This window comes from Indicator indicator, chromosome 13 (genome assembly GCF_027791375.1).
Source record: "Indicator indicator isolate 239-I01 chromosome 13, UM_Iind_1.1, whole genome shotgun sequence".
Classification (NCBI taxonomy): domain Eukaryota; kingdom Metazoa; phylum Chordata; class Aves; order Piciformes; family Indicatoridae; genus Indicator; species Indicator indicator.
Window position 1 is genome coordinate 14,374,057 of NC_072022.1, and position 17,649 is coordinate 14,391,705.

The window sequence follows — 17,649 nt, forward strand, 5'->3', positions numbered from 1 at the left end:
CTCTGCTCCCGCCTCGGCTCCCGGCTCGCACAGGGCCCAAGATGGCGCCTTTCCTCCCAACGGCCCGCAGCGGGCCCCCGCGCATGCGCCAAGAGAGGCTGCCCCTTGCCCCTACGCACCCTCGGCCGCCATTATCCCTCCCCGGGAGGAGGAGGCGCTCGCCCTGCCTCGGCCGCCGTTACCCTGCCCCGGGAGGAGGAGGAGGAAGAAGAGAAGGAGAAGGAGGAGGAGGAAGCACTCGCCCTGCCTCGGCCGCCATCACCCCGCCCGGCCCGTAGAGGTGGTCTTCCGGCAGTTTAATCCTTGGAGAAACTCAGGGTAGGATGCTAGTGGTGAAAAGCTGGAAACTGTTCACTCCTTTCGTCAGGAGCTGATTTAACGATAGCACACTTTGTCCTCTTTTCAATTTTTTTCTTTTCTAAAAAATTGAGCCATTTTAGGTTGATGACTGAAGTGCTGGAGTGAAGTGGATGTTGGTCTTCCCAATAACTAGCAATAAACTGAGAGGAAATGGCCTCAAGTTGCACCAGGGGAGATTTAGGTTAAACATTAGAAGAGAATTCTTCCCTGAAAGGGTTCTCAAAAGACTGGAAGAGGATGCCCGGGGAGGTGGTTGAATCCCCATCCCTGGAGGTATTCAAATAACATGTAAAAATGGCACATGAGTTTAGTGGGCAGGGTGGTGATGGATCATCACTTGGACTTACTGATCTTTGAGGTCTTTTCCATTCTTAATCGTTCTATGATTCTAAGTACTGGGGACTTAGGAGCCTTTGACCAAAGCAGGCTGTTTTGATCACTTGCATCACCCTGGGAAGTCAAGAATTGTAGAGAATTGTAAAGGGGTGGTTATTTTAATGAAGAAATTTCAATCTATGAGCCATGTGAGAACCTGGAAGGGACTAAATGCTGGAAAAATGTTAGATGACCACTAACTAGAGGAATTATTAGTCTAGTGCGGGCGCTAAGAAAAGCCCCATCCAGATCACAGGGAGGTTGCAAAGTTGTCCATGTCAACAAAGGATGTGCACATTTGACAGGAGCCAAGTAGCTTGCCTGCTGACTTTTTATGAGAAGGGGGCACTGACTTGCTGTTCCTGTACTTGTGGGGGTCAACCACCACCTGATAAGAGAGCTCTCCACCTACCCAGACACAGTCATGAGGGTCCAGTTATAATCTTGACTTCCTCTGTGACATCTTTTAATGTTCTCATTTCACTGTGCCCCTTCCAGGTCAGCAATGTGGTCCCTATTGTCTCGTCAGCTACTTCATCAGCCAAGTTCACTGCCTGCAAGTGATCAGTGGGGGAGGGCTGCTGCTGCCAGGGGAGTGCTCCTGGTTATTCTGCTCCACTTCCTGTCAGACCCCTACAAACACACCATGCTTAGTGCTGCTAAGTGCCTCCTCCCTTACAACCATGAGCTGGTCCATCACAAACCCATCTCCAGTTGCTCTGGGTTGAGTTACAACCCCAGTCAAGAAGAGAGGTTGTATCCATTGTACACACAATTTAAACGTGGGTTTTGGAGGAAAAGATTAAAGAGAAGAGATTTGCTATTTCAAGACTGACTTCAGTTTCTGACTACAGTGTGTAGGTTCCCTTCTGCCTCTTTCTGGGCATGTCATTGCAGCTGCAGTTTCAGGCACTGTGGTCATGGTGAAGGACCTAAATTCCACAGAGCTACTCCTGACAGTCTCCCAGGGCAGCAGTCTGTGTTTCAAGTTCATCAGGCAAGATGTCTTCTCCAGGTTGCCAAAATGCCTTCCTCTCCCATCGGTGCCTAAGGAGTTTGCTGTAGGGCTGAGACCCTTGAGAGAACAATCTTCCCACACACCCATGCCAACCCACAAATGGATGAAGCCAAACAGTTTAAGAGCAAAAGACTGATGCAACTGCTAACCCAAAACACACACAAACTACCTGATCAGCTTTCGGAGAAGAGCAGATCTTCAGGCAAGGAGCAGCTTCCTGAAGACTGACTGTGCCCACAGTGACAGAAGGGATGTTTCCAAAATCACCATTTTTCCCATAGAGCTAAGGAAAAGGAGGTACCTCAACACCAGCCAGGCATCACCTTACGCTACTGTCGCTGTGGCCTTACAGAAACATCTGTACATGGTTATTTATAGATGCATTGGAAACATATGGCTTCCAAACCAGCTCTGGAGCAATGTTTGCTCTGCAATGCTAAATGAAAGATACGAAATCTTATTCTGCTTCTGGAGTAGAACTTAAAAGAATTAAAAAAAAAAAAAGGAGAAAACACTATGTTTAATCTAACTCTGTCTGACCGTACCACAGTGAGAACTGGCACAAGCTCTTCATTTGGCAGAGGCATGGAAGCAGCACCTGCAGCAGGGGAACAATAGGGCACTAACATGTTCCAGCAGCCCTACTGAACCTGGCAGGACATGTGTCCATAGCCTGGCACATCGGTGCAACCACATTTTAGTCCACTGCCACAGCAGTACAGGTGTGCAGTGCTGGACTGACAAATCCAGTGAGTCTCCCCAAAGAGAAATCTCCTTCATTATTGCTTGCTCATCTCATAGTGAGCAACATCCTGATTTGGTGACAATCACTTGAGGTTTTTGTGCTCTGACACTTATCCTGGCTAGAGCTTTCTTCCTCACAGATTGTGAGTTAAAAATCACATTAACATGTTGTAGGGGTTTTTTATCTACAAAAAACAAACCAAAACAAACCCCCAAAACACTCCATGTTTTATTATCACAAAGAGTTTAATTCCAGAAAGATTCTTTTATATAAAGTTACAGATTAATTAGATAACTCACAGGAAAACAGACAAACAAAAAAAAAAAAAAACAGACAAAGGAACCTCAACTTAAAGCAGCTTTTGGTGGATTATCTGCCACACAATTTTCTTCCTAAAATTTGGCATGTGAAAAAAAAATCCATGACATAGGAAGTCATGGCAGACAGAGGCAGACAATGTCCATAAATACCACATGAACTCTTGAATGTGAAGTTGCTTTTACGAACTGCCAGTGCTTGCTTACTGGCTACAACATGGCTTTCAGCCACATGGCTCTTAAGAGGGTGAATTAACAACCCAACAAACCCAGGCTGACTTAACTCCACAGCAGCTTACAAGCACTCCAATAAAAGACCACAGCACTAGAAAATAACCAAGATCTTAATGGGTGAAAGGGAGAAACCCCTCTCTCACAAAAATACAAAAGCCACAAACCCACTGTCTGCAGTATGTAGCTCAAGAGGAACCTCACAGATTCCACTAGGAAGCAGATACCAGACATAAGGATGGAGAAGACAGCTCTGCCCTGCTGAGCCCACCTGAAAGTTCCAAACCCAGTAGCCATACACCAAAAATGGAGAGGTACAAAACTGCAGCTCCTGCCCCAGACATTAACAGCTGCTGTGGAACCTACCTGGCTCTTGTACCTGTGCCAAAAGCTCTGGAGCTGTTCACAGCCTTCACTCACCTGCGTAAAGGTGATGGATCTGTCTCTGGCGAGCTAACTGGCGTATTTACAGATAAAGCCTGCAGTCAGTATTGCTCTGTTTCTTACATGAAGTCTTTAGATGCAGTGCTCTGTACTATCAACTTGCTGAGAAGCATCAGCTCAGCCCTTTGTTTTGGCACATGCCAGCATCTGTGCTCCAGATACTGACAATAGCTAAGCACATTGTTCAATAGGACCTGCAAAAAGGAGGGACAAGCCAGATTCACCTCCTTGTAGCAGATTTACTAAAAATAACATAAAGTCATCAGACAGCAAGGAGAGGCACTGCCTCAAGATGACATGGTTCCTGCTCCATCTGCAGCCTGAGGTAGTACCATAAGAACATGAAATGCTTATGGCTGTTCTCTAAAGGCCTGGATCTATTGGAAAGCATTAAGACCTTTGTGCCCAGCAGTTCGAGTTCCCAGTTCAAAGCCAAGCAGTGCTCAGTTACGTGGGACTCCATGCTGTGAAGTGCCCACTGAAGAAGCCAGATCCAGGTTTCTTTTTTCCTGGCTTTGTTCTTGTAGGTATCGGTGGCAGAAAACAAAACACAGTCTCACATACTTGGTTCACCTCTGGAAGAACAAATACAAAAAAAGACTGAGAGGGGATTTAATAAATGTTTGTAAATATCTGAGGGCTGGCTGTCAAGAGTGAGGGGACAGGTTCTTCTCAGTTGTACCCTGTGATAGGACAAGGGGCAATAGATATAAACTACAGCACAGAAGGTTCCACCTCAACATGAGGAGGAACTGTGAGGGTCACAGAGCACTGGAACAGGCTGCCCAGAGAGGTTGTGGAGTCGTCTTCTCTGGAGACTTTCAAGACCCATCTGGATGCATTCCTGTGCGACCTGTGCTAGATTCTATGGTCCTGTTCTGGCAGGGGGGTTGGACTCAATGGGAGGTCCCTTAAATCCCTAACATCCTGTGACTTTTCTTGTGAGTCTTTCCTCTCCATCCAATTCTAAGAAGAAGCCACTTTGACTCACCACTAGTGCCCAATGCACCCTCAGGTGAAGGGGCATAAAGATGATGTCCTCCTGGAAGAGATCCATGACCCTGGTCCATCTTTTAGCTCCTGCATAGCACCCACAGATTAGTTTTGAGTAGAAGAATGTACTGAAAGCATGGGCAGATGGGTATCCATCCTTCTTGTTTCTTTCTGCCACAAGCTGCCTGTAGAATGGTCGCACTTGGAGAGGTGTGGTCAACGTCTCCAAATGGAGACCAGTGACAAGGTCTGTGTAAAGGTGATGGGTCTGTCTCTGGTGAGATAATTGGCATATTTACAGATAAACACCCTGCAGTCACTATCATTCCATTGCTAAGTGCAAGCTTACCAAAAGAAAAACAGCAACATTGTCTTTGCCGGCCACCCTTAAGCACTGAGAATTTGGCACTTGGTTTGTTCTACGTGTTGATAAGAACACCTGCCACCCTGGAAGCTGCCTCATACAAGAAGTAAAAGAAATTCCAGAAACTCTGGATCCTGAATTCCCTAAAATAACAACTGTACAGGTATTTCTAGGCTCTGCAGGGGAGAACTTCAAATAATTCTGAAAAGCCTTGTGGAGGCAGTGAAGGGGTATTGGTAAATCAAGGCTGAATTAGAATGCCACTGTGCTGCAGCTGCTTTGCCTCATCATTCAGCCACTGATGGTCTCTGAGCATGCTGATGTCCTCACAGGTGACACTGAGCTTGAAAGCACTGCTCAAGGTCTCATCTGGCTGACTGCTGGCCAAACATAGCTCTGACTTCTCTCTCCCAGGCCTGAAACGAACATGGGAAAGCACTTGGGAAACAGAGTATTAAGCAAGTGAACCTGTAGGCAGCTTTCATCTGAAACAACGCCTGGAAGTCATTCAGCTAGTGATCCTCCCTTAGTGTGCCAATGTCCTCACAGGTGACATTCATTTTGAAGACACCAGTCAAGATCTCCTGCAGATGACCTCTGCTAAATGCAGCACTGACTTTTTTCTCCATGACCTAAAACGAACAACTGGTTGTCATACAGATAGTTCCACCTAAGCCTGCTTCTGGAATGCAAAGAAACCAGGAGAGAATACTCTGATCCCTCTTGGTTGAACCTGGGATAGCAAAAGAAAAGAACCACCTGGTCTTCCTTATACTGAGCATCTCTCTGCAGACTTATTCAACTCTAGATTTGCTGGCCCTTTCCAAGTCATTCCTCAGTGGGCAAAAAAGGAGGTGTTCAATTAGATCAGCACAACTGCAGCTCTGAAGAAAAGCAGCCAACTTCCATACAAGGAGGGGAACCTGTCCCTTGCACTGTGCAATCGCAGCTGCAGACCACTGGGTAACAGTGTACATGCAAGTTCTTCAGATGTCAAAAAGCCTGAAGAACCACCTATAATGAATGGTATTCCTGGCAGCTGTTCACAGCTTGCTTTTTTGTAGAAATAAAGCACCTGCTGCTGGACAGACTCAGAGCAGGCCCAGCTTCAAGATGCCTTAGTGAGAGACACTTTCTCTGTCATCTTGCACATATGGTCTCAAAAATGATGCTGACCTCTTCTGCAGACTCTGTGACTGGTGTTTCTGTTTTGCCTTGGTTGGCTGCTTCACAACTGCAGAAACTTCAACAATGTCTTCAGGATCAGAGATGACATCATCTGGAAAAAAAGACAGGCCATGGAAGACCATGACTTGAAAGGGGATAAGTATTTCTATTTGCATTAAAGCCCATCTCCTTAATCCCACATGAAGTCGTGTAACTCCAAGTAACTCACCCTTCTGCCAAGAGCTTCTGTATCAGCTGGCTCCTGAGCAGTGCTTCAGAGCTGGAGCTCAAAGACTGACACATGAGTCTGCCAGCCAGAGCTGCAAGGACACCCTGCTTTTGGAAACATTCCCTGCTTCTGGAGAAGCAGGAAAAGGCACTAGCTCACAGAAATACCATTTTTCTCTGTCTGCCCTCACTTGGAAAGAACATTCCTTCACAGCCAGATGAAACTGTCCTAAGACAAATGGACATTTTGTGCTAGCAGAGGGACATTTCAAGTACAGAGAGCAGGAAGCACACAGCTGGGATTTCTACTCCTCTTTGTGCTGACATGCATGGGCTCCTCACCAGAGACAGGGACCTGGGGTAGCTCCTGCTGGCAGTGAAAGTCTTGAGAAGCCACAGGCTCAATCACAGTGCTGAAGGACAAAACCCAGAGCTTTCCAAACCTAAGGAAAATCAGGCAGATTAAATACTCCTGTCATGGGCAATGCCTGATATTTGCTTTTTCTGAGGCACTTCATCTTTGTCTTCTAGACATGGCAGAACACTGAGGAAAGAACACATAGAACAGTGTTTGGCAACCATGGGCAAGCTTATACCAGGCTGAGTTCCCTTGATATTCTGCAGCAGGCATGGCTAGGGAACAGGGATGGGCAGAAGGCAAAGAAAGATGGAATCTCTGCTCAGCTTCCTCTGTCCCTGCTGGGAACACACAGTCCTGGGAGAAGGTGAAACTGTGTCACTGCCCCTGGGGCTTTGCCTAAGGCCGTCAAGAAACAGGCAAATGCCAGGATCCAGTACCTGTCCCAGAGCCTCTGCAGGTGCAGCTGCATCCCCATCCTGCAGCTGCATCCCTGTCCTGCAGCTGCAGAGGAGACAGCAGTTCTGGGTGCCCAGGCCTGACCTAGCCTCCTCAGCAAGTGCTGCTCATGAGGGCAGTCCTACAGCCCTGCTGTGCCCCCTCTGCCCACCCCAGCCCATGAGGAGCTGCTGGGCTCATGGAGAGGCACAGCTAAGCTTTACCAAGCCCTGCTTTGTTGGAGCCACGGATGCTTCTCGCCCTTCCTTCTGACCTGCTCCCACTGCAGCATCTGGCTGGGCCACAGCTGCAGCATGACTGGAGGGGAGGCCGCTGGGGCAGCTGTAAGGGAAGCAGCTGGCTTGGGTGTGCCACCATGGTGACCTGTCCATGCCACCATGGTGACTTCAGCTGGGACACAGGAGCATCCAACTGCCCACTGTGGGAGGCCCACCTGATGGCCCTCCTGAAGCCTCTGCTCTGGAGTGGCCCAGTGAGCTGCCCTGTGCAGCTGGAGCCTTGGAGCTTCTTGCTCTGAACTTTGCTGTGGGATGGCTCAAGGGAGGACACTTGGGGCATCCAGACTCCTGCTGTGGCAATGCTCAGGGATTCCCTGTGTGCCTGGGTAACCCTCATGCACATGTGAACACAACATCTGACAGCACATCATGGAGCAGCAGTGACTTTCCTTTGAGCACCTTGAAGCTTGTCCCTGCTTCTCACCCTCACATGACCACTCCAGGAGGCAGAGTCTGTCTCATGCCCAAGCATGTCTGGGCAGTCTTACTCAGGATGGATAATTGCAGAGCATGAAGTCAACTCCTGGCTGAGCTGCAAAGGGCAGATCTGAATTCATGCCTGTCTTCTCACATGCCCACTGACACCTCCAATGACTTCTGTCATTGATAAAACATTTCAAAATGGAAAGTCCAATAAATGCACACAGTGCTGGTCTGCTGTCTCTCTTCTTGTTCTATGGCAAATTTCTTATTCTATGGCATTTTCTTATTCTAAGAGGGTACAGTTCAATCTGTGACAGAAAACTGTTGAGCCAGTGTCATTTAGGGTATTTCTAAAGAACAGTGATTTTTATAATCCTACATACTACACTCTTGTTCAGGCATTTAAGAGATGACAGCAGAGTGGTTAAGCCATTATAACCTAACACACTCCAGCAGCAAAAGTACGTTTATCATGCAGGCAGTTAATTTTACCATAATAAATACAGCTGATCTCTTTGAGTTATTACTAAACATCTTCTATGATGTTTCAATTAGAAGAAGAAATTTGCAGTAAAGTCTTCTGGATACAATCATACATTCTTAGCAAAAATGTAGAAACCTCTCCTTTTCCCCCTCTAAGCAGCATATATAAATCATATAGAAACTGTCTCTTTGTTTGCAGCTCTATAGTTTTTTTCTAGGTAGCCCCAAAGGTCCCTTAGCAATCCTCAGGACCACTTCTTAATGTCGTCACAGCTTTTTTCGTGCTCCTATGTGACTCTTACTGCTTTTAACTCTTTGCACCTTGTGGTTTCACTTACATCTTTTCTGAAAGGAGCATGCACATGTGCCTGTACTGACAGGAGGCTCCCGTTGTTTCACTTGCCTGACTTCCAAAGGGAAATGTAATGGCTTTCTACAACTAACTAAATAGAAGGCAGTGTGACAATGTTAATGTGATTCATTACAACACAAGCTCTTTGTAGGCAAAGCACTGAGGTAGGAAATAACATGTTGGGAGTAATATAACAGAAGATAATGGACAAGGGGGAACATGAATTAAAACTAAAAAAAAAGAAGTTGAATGATGTGTACGAAGGACCTGGAAATTGTACCAGGGCACCTAGAAAATACAGAAGTCTATTCCATACTAAAGTCCCAAGCAGGATTGGAGTATAAGGGTAGCCTTCCTTGGAAATTGGTAATTTAAATGTGTTGTTCTGCAGTGATGGCAAGCCACTGATCCAAATTCCAGCTGCACTGATGACAGAACAGAGAATTTCTGCATTTTCTGGAAGGAGGCATAAGGGTTCCTTCCTAACCGTTATGAATTCCCATCTTTCTGAAACAAAATCTTGTGTAGTGACATGCCACATGCACTGCACAGGAGAGGGTGCATCTGTGTCTTAACCTCACCTTGGCAATGTTGGATAATTTGGCATCAGTTCTGGCAACTGCTTTGCAGGTAATGTGTGTGCACACTAGCATGTATGCCTGCGTGCACAGCTTTGTCCCTCGTGAGCCAGAACTTGGCACTTACTGGCCTGTAATATACCCTTGTAATACCATCTTGGCTGCATCCCAAAAGGAAGGATGGAGCGACACTCAGACCATAATGGGATTGCACAGTGGGGGAGAATGACCTGCCTTCTAACCAGCAGAGTAAGCAGCGCCCACTTGACGTGTGTGAAGATGTGCAATGACAGATCCCAGAGCCCCACCAGTCTGCCTCTCTATACAATATCATGAACTGGCTGGAATGAAATCAGCCTTTCCCTGAGGGACAGAGTGCTCAAGACAACCAAGGGATGGACTTGGAAATCCTTTACCGGTATGTACTTCTTATTTGGTTTACTCTGTTCCCTGCAGCATGCCTTTCAGAGGTAACAGACATCAGTGACTTAAAGCTATAAATCTGCTTAGCGGAAGGGAGAGAGGTTAGTGTTGACAGGAAGCCTTCTTGACTGATTAGTTTAAATTGCAAATTGTCATATGCAATCCAACTCCCTTCAGAAATCTCAAAAAAAACCCCACCCTAGTTTAAGATAAAATTATGCTTGGCATCTAGGACTCAGTAATGTAGAAATGACAAGGCCACTATGATTTAGCTGGAGAGGAAATGTGAGAGGCAGTGCCATGTGCAGATCCTGACATCAATCTCTTAATTAGGAAGCTGTCAGGAAGAGGTGGTTTTGTTAACACATGTCTCTCCAGACAGACCTATTGCTCTGAACAACAGCAGGGTTAAATTCACCAGTGATTATCCAATTTTGAGATTTATTGCATTGCTCGGTGCATTATTCCTCACTGTAGACCATACTACAAATTACCCCTAATGACAGCTACGAATGTGTCTGTGCCCTGAACGGTCCCTCACCAAACTCTGTCTTCAGCAGTAAACAGAGTTGCTCACTCCTGGCAAGTCCTTTCCCATTCACAGAGCTCAGTGCCTTTCCCAGCCTGAGCTCTCCTGTTTACTCACAGGCACTCTAGCAAGCTGCCTGCTCATTCTCAGTAGGTACATCTGCTTTACAAAGCACCTAGGCTGCTTCCACTTGGTGTATCAAGTCTCCTTCAGCTCATGTTTTCTGGCTTTTGAGTATGTCTAGACTTAACTGTGGAAAACCTATCTCCCTTCCAAAGTGTATTTCAGCCATACAATGAGTTGTGCTTTTCTTTCAGACTACCCAAGATGTTTCTGTCTCATACAGTTTATATCCTGTACTAGGACAGAAATACTGCTGCCCCACTGGGTTTTAACCACAGTGTTAAAAATGTACCTTTTTTGAGAATGAGATTTGCTGCCCCAAAACACTCCATTTGGAATTTGAGCAGGTATGTTTCATTTTGCTGAAGAAATATGTATGGCACTTTTTTCCTGCAGTCTAAGTACACAGCAAGCTTTGGGTTTAGATATCTGCTTTGGTAGTATAAAGATACAGAGTTTGATTTATTTGCCAATATTTGACCTTAAACTAATAAAATCAGTACTTGAAATGTTGTTATTCACATAGAGCATATAGACTCCTAAAAACTGTTGTATCAGAAGTAAGTCTGCTAAAGAACCACTCTGAGGCAAATTCCTTGAGTAAGAATGATTTGCACAGTTAGAAACTTTATGAAACCTCCCCTCTCTGCCCTGTGGTTTCCCGCCTCTCTCTAAAAGCACACATATCTCCTAAGCACAAATAGAGGCTGGGTGGAGAAGGGATAGAGAATGAGGAGAAGGACTTGGGGGTGCTGATTGGTGAGAAACTCAACATGAGCTGGCAATGTGCCCTTGCAGCCCACAAAGTCACAGAATCCTGGGCTGCATCAAAAGAAGCGTGGCCAGCATGCTGAAGGTGGGAATTCTGCCTCTCTGCTCTGATGAAACCTCACCTGGAGTACTGTGTTCTGGAGCCCTCAACACAAGGACATGGAACTGTTAGAGCAAGTCTAGAGGAGGCCGTGAAGATGATCAGAGGGCTAGATCACCTCTCCTATGAAGACAGGCTGAAAGTTGGGATTGTTCAGCCTGGAGAAGAGAAGGCTTTGGGGAGTCCTTAGAGCAGCTTTCTAGTATTTGAAAGGGGCCTCCAAGAGAGCTGGAGAGAAACTTTTTACAAAAAGTTTCATGTAGTGACAGGATAAGGGGTAATGGCTTCAAACTGGAAGATGCTAGATTTAAATTAGAAATTATGAAAAAATTCTTCATCATGAGGGTGCTAAGGGACTGGAACAAGTTGCCCAGAGAAGTAGAGGCTCCAACTCTGGAAACTTCCAAAGCCAGGTTGGATGGGGCCTTGAGTAACCTGGTCTAGTAGGAAGTGTTCCTGACTATGGCAGGGGGTTGGAACTAGATGATCTTTAAGGTCCCTTCCAACCCAAACCATTCTGTGATGCTAAAAGTCTTCATGCCCTATTTCTGCACCTGTATCTTCATTTCTGCTATAGAACTTCAACAAACCCCTCAGTTAAGGAAGCTAATATTAAAACACAAATAGGTAACACGAATAAACACATTACTCCCAACTATTTACTACTATGCTTGAGTGTTTACCTTTGATTTGGATAGGGAACTACAGCAGGAGCCCCAAGAATCTAACATGAAGGCTTTTTGTTGTCCTTCCCATCATACAGTGTATCTCAATTGAACCTAGGAAACAAGAAAATAAATATTAAGATATTAGGTATACTAGCACATGATCACAATTACTGCACATCTTCATTTTCTGGCTCACAGAGGGCATACAAACTAGTGCATGGTGAGGGAAAGCATCTGTTGTGTACAGCACCCTGGAGGAAGGCTATATGGTGAGGTTAAGGTACAAGGAAGAAGGCTTGTCCTCACTGTTTGGACTCATCATTAGGGCTGCAACATGCCTGACTCCTGGATCCTTGGTCAGGCTGGAGAAACTGTATCTGCCTTTCTACAGGTATACTATGCTTCTGTTTCTAGTGCTGAAATTTAACAGGATATTCAAGAAGGACACAGGATTGCTGAGAGAACACATGGAGCAACCAGCAAGAGTGAAGCTCTTGACCATGTCCTAATTTGGAAAGAGCCAAGTGGGCAGATAGGGAGCTAATACACACTCAGATGCTGGGATACAGGAGCAGAGTGTTGGGAGATAAATTAATGGTAACAAACCCAGTAAGTTTTGTCTATGTGTGTAAGTATATCAATCTCAGTTATACATCAAGTTTATTTGGCTCTGAGTCTGGGTACTGTGAAAGGGAGTCTACACAGAACAGACTGATGTGCATTTTCTGACCTTGCAGAAGAGCTGTACAAAACCTAGGGGAGACATGAGAGATGAGGTCTGTTTTTCCTCTTATCTAACAATGACTCCAAGAGAATCCCAGGGAAGTCAGTAGTGCCAGAGCAGCATAAGACCAGATGATAAAAGGTTTTCTTCTGGGAGTGTTTTCCAGAAATCTGGAAGGATTCAGGGACAGTGGAGAGATTGAAGTTTAAGGTTCACCCAGGCAGGAATCAGCCTTCCTGCTTACTGGAACACCTGACTTGGAAATGCCATATGCTGAACTGGGAGCAAAGTCCTGTAATAAATAACTGTGCTGTAGTCATTTCCTCCTTTGTGCAGCAGAGAACTGGCACTTGGTGAGGGATCCCATAATGGCACCAGTGCCAGTTTCACCTTCCTTTTCCTTCTTACTCCAATGCTTATGAAAAAGAGGGAGCTAACCTGCAGAATCCAGACTGAAGATATCTTCTGGAGAGGTAATCTCCCATCCTGTGGGGTGCAGTTTGGTTTATGGTGCTGCATTATTTTGAACAGAAAAGCAAGAGAGAGAGAGACAGACATTGTCAGAAAGCAGCCAATTGAGCAGGTTGGGGGTTGTCCATTTATGATTTACCTGAGAATAAGCATTTTAACTGTTGAAACTGAGCATCTCAAGATTGTATGTCCCTTCTCTGCTGTTATCACAGCCTCAATCCAGAACTAGGTATAGCTTTAATGTGACATGGTATGGCTGTGCTTCATGTTTGCGTGTACCATTCCCTCTTTGTTCTGGGTAGACATTTCTGCTCTCTTGAGCAGAATTCTGGTTTCTGGCACAGGTGAAATAATGTCTGTCAGTTGTGAGTCACTGTGGCTGATTGTGGCCCATCTTTGCCCAGACTTGGAAGTTCAGTCAATAAATTTGCCTACCATTTGAATGAGGGAACTACCCAATATGAAAACATGCACAGTGACTTGTTCAGGGTTGAGAACATCTCCAGGGTTATGTGGCAGAACTCAGAGCAGACCACCACTCAAGTGCTGCAGATCTTTACTTTTGGTTTAATTGTTTCTGCATTGGGTTGGGTGTAGCTTATGATGATCTCTTTTGCTTTAATGAAATCTGCAAACATAATTATTGTTAAGGCATTTTGCTCTTATATTTACAGGAAACATCTCCACCCCACTGTCCTGATCAAGCCTGAGCCCTTTTCTGGTCTAACATTACGTTCTTCTTGGCACTTACAGTGAGCTGAAACAATGATGGTTTTCAGAAAGGTAAGTCCTCTGCTATTGTGATTTACTGACTAGTCTGAGGATCAAAGAGGCGAAAATTACCTTAACATCAGGTATATCTGAAAGAAAGTAGCAATAACCCAGTAGCAGCAAGGTATAAAATATTATCAATCTAAAGTAGAAATGCAGAGGTGTCTTGCCTAGCTTGGCTGTGCTCATTCTGAGCTGGTGACCTCTGTCACAAGGTGTGGCACTGAAACTAACCAAATTACCTCTGGAGTTTAAGTCAATGAAAATGAGAGCTATTAGTTTGTCACATCCTTCATAACCTTGTGCAGTGTTTATAAAGGCTTTACACTACAGCTACTTGATTTTAGACATAAGCCCATAAAGTATTTTTAGAGGAAAAAAAACTATTTGTTCAGTAAAATTTTTGAAACCTTGACAGTAAATGCTACAGTGTGTAACAAAAGCTGTATATGACAAGACACTTGGCTAGAAAGCTGGTTGCTCAGCAGGTGTAAGTATGAACTACCCAGTGAAGATCTGTCCTACAGCTTTGTTCAGTTTTCACTCAGTATGCTTTCTGTATTAGTGCCTGGGGCAAGAGAAGGTATCCCTGAGGGCTCGGAGTTCAGGAATATAAGCAGGACAGCAATGCAAGTGATACCAAGATGCTGCTCATTCCTAGGAAAGGACAGCTATAGCTCACACCTTCCTCCAGTGACAGAAGAGCACTTTTTTGCTTGCTTGCTCTGCAGAGAGGCAGGATGTCGCCACACTTCTACAAATGTGAAGAGAGGAGCAGGACTGAGTAAAGAACGATTTTGTTGTTGTTTTTTTTTTTTTTTCAAAGAGACATCATGGATGCACTCACATTTCTATGTGACTTCAGAATATATATCTACAAACTCTTGTAACAGAGCCCTCTATATTTTCAGGCACGTAGTCTGTATACCTGTTTGGGTTTCTCTTTCCTGGTAATGTCTGTTTTCAAGCCTCTCTTCTGAAAGAATACCATAGGTAATGTGTGGCTGACAAGGCACTTAACCAGCACTTACTGTGCCACCTGGCAATCTCTGGGAGGTAGTGGAGCTGAGTAATAGCTGTTTCTTGTGAAGGGTGTTGCCTCATTTTGTTTTGTGAGACAGTTGGGCTTGATGGCTTGTCCAAAGTCATGTTCCAGGTCAGCTGAGTAGCTGGGACTGGAACTCAGAGGTCCTAATGCTGTAACTGTTCTGATTGTACTGCCTGAGAGCAATAAGAACATAACCAGTTTAACACAGCTAAAGAAATCAAATCACTAAACAATTAAGAGCAAGAGATATATGCCTGTGAGCTACATAGCATCAATTATGTCACTGTACTTGATCATAGCTTTTCTTTTCCCCAGGGCGATCACGTGTGGCTGGACACTCAACCATACAGTGAATTTAATGTCCCTATTGGGGCAGTTGTAAAGGACTCTGACTCAGGACGGATCTTGCTGCTGGATGATGAAGGCAAGGTAGGCTATGCTACAACTTTCTGTAAATGATGAACATAAAATTTAAAAGTACAAAGTACAAAAGAATGGCCCTGTTGGGTCAGACAATGGCTTCATCGAGCCAATGGTCTCATTTTGATAATGTTTGCTAGGATATGCTGAAGGAAAGAATATGAAAACAAGGCAAGTATAGGGCAATACCCTAGTATGCCTGAGTCACAACACTATGAAGATTTAGAGCTTCCTGAGCTACACATTATATCTCTGCAGCTAAAAAAAAAAAAGACATAGACAAGCTACCATCTCTAAATTTTGTGGAGCCTTAGGTGAAATTGTGATTCCATTAAAGTCAGTTGGGGTTTCACCCCAAAATGTTGTGATTGTGATGACCTGACAAAGCTGCTCTCTGAAGAATCCTAAATTTGATGATGTCCAGAACACAGCTGAACAGCTTCATCTAGTGTTTTAAATGATCTGGTCCTGGGGAGCAGCAAACAAGTTAATTTCTGTAGTTTGGTCAACTGTTTGTTAGAAAAGGCTGGTTTGAGCATAGATGATGCTGAAGCTTGCTCTGGTCTGACACGCCTCTCTCCTTTGTTTGCCTGTGTGCAACAGCATAACACATTAAAGCTGATGCCTTGCCTGTTTCAGGAGCACTGGATCACAGCTCGGAACATGCACATGGTGCGCCTGATGCACCCCTCCTCTGTCCAAGGGGTGGAAGACATGATCCGCCTTGGGGATCTCAATGAAGCAGGCATGGTGCACAACCTTCTCATCCGCCACCAGGAGCACAAAATCTATGTGAGTACCAAGGCCACCAGGCATAGTACTTTCAGGAAGGACCTCTACTATACATTTAGCAGAGTGACATGAGCAGCCTCCAAGCCTTTCACACATGGGGACCACTGCATCCTTTATTGAGGGTGCCAAAGAGAAACAACACAGTTTTTCCTCTTCTGTCATTCAAGTACTTCATCTGTGAAGCAGAGAGATAATAGCAGTCCCTAAATTCATGGAGATAGACATAGGCAGTGACCCTGCTTACTTTCTCCTGGAGTGATCATTTCCACCATTGGCTGACAGGTAGCTAAATCCAGCCCATGTTACAGCTTAGTGCTGCTATTACCTGCAGCTGTGACACAGGATCAGTCTAACTAATACATAGTGACATGATTTGGAGTATCCTCCAGTCTAAGTCAATGTATAGTTGATTCTGATGTAATAAAATAGATAAAGTCTGGATATTTAGGGTACCTGGTTTCGTTTTTTGTCCACTACAGATTTTACCTATGACTGAGCAATTTGGCATTTTTAATTTCTTACTTCAGTTCTGTAATATGATAATAATATTAAAGTTTCTCTATGCTTTGCCTCCTGTGTTTTGTACAGTGTAGGAGAGGAGCTGACTCTTGCCACACAGACATCGGGATGTTTAGTGTAAACAAGCACTGATTTTATAGATGCTGCAGTTGTAACTACTGAGATCTGCTATATTAGACTCCAGCAGTCTACAGTTGTCTTATGTAGAAGTTCTTGAATAATATTGTTGCCTTGCATATCTGCAGCTGTCAGTAGCTTCCTTCATTTTGATGGTGTGGTTGTTTACAAATGTTACTAAATGACTGTATGAATAACACAGCCGTAACTGTCCATTAGCAAAGTTCAGCTGTATCTGTGCTAGAAACACAAAAGTGGCTTAAGAAAACACTATGGAAAAGCTTGTGGTAACACACAAAAATGCCAGGTCAGATTGGAGTTTCTCGTGCTTCAGCTTCAGAGAGCTGCAATTTTGCAAGGAGATTATAGCTAGCATTCTTCCTTTTGAAAAAAACTCCATATCCTGGAGGTTTTTATAGTGAGGAGCGAGGCTCTCAGCATTACCTATGCTGCTATGGCTCTCCCAGGCTTCCCTCCTGCCTTGATTTAGATTTATACAAGTGGCTTTGGTTGTATTCTTGTTTGCAGTTTTGCTGCTAGAGGTAACACTCATAACTGTTTTGCAGACTTACACAGGCTCAATCTTGGTAGCAGTGAATCCATATCAGCTGCTGCCCCTCTACACAGTTGATCAGATCAGACTGTACTGTAACAGGAGGATTGGAGAGCTACCACCTCATGTCTTCGCCATTGCAGACAACTGTTATTTCAATATGAAGAGGAATAAGAGAGACCAGTGCTGTGTGATCAGGTGACTGGGACTCAGAGAGGCTGAGTAGCAGCAACCAAGTCTGCCATGGTTTTGGGGCACCTTTGTAGACGCAGAAGGGCATAGTTAAGAGTAAAAAAATGACAGGAAGGACATGCTACTTCCTTTTCAGTTAGGGCTGCAAAGGGTAAAACATAAGCAAGGGATTTCTGTAGTCCATTGTTTTCTCCCAGAATCTTTGTTTATGGGGATACATTTTGCACATGCTCACTACATATGCAAAAAACATAT

General features: G+C 44.8%; 1 protein-coding gene across 1 annotated transcript in view; it reads left to right on the top strand.

Annotated features, from left to right (window-relative positions):
* The first annotated feature begins 13,747 nt into the window (after positions 1-13,747).
* The window catches only part of MYO7B (myosin VIIB), a 46,321-nt gene continuing 42,419 nt past the window's right edge, over positions 13,748-17,649 (top strand). Inside the window, exons 1-4 of the mRNA XM_054385721.1 lie at positions 13,748-13,765; positions 15,117-15,230; positions 15,861-16,013; positions 17,216-17,400. Coding sequence (XP_054241696.1) covers positions 13,748-13,765; positions 15,117-15,230; positions 15,861-16,013; positions 17,216-17,400 — 470 coding nt within the window. The remainder of the gene's footprint in view (positions 13,766-15,116; positions 15,231-15,860; positions 16,014-17,215; positions 17,401-17,649) is intronic.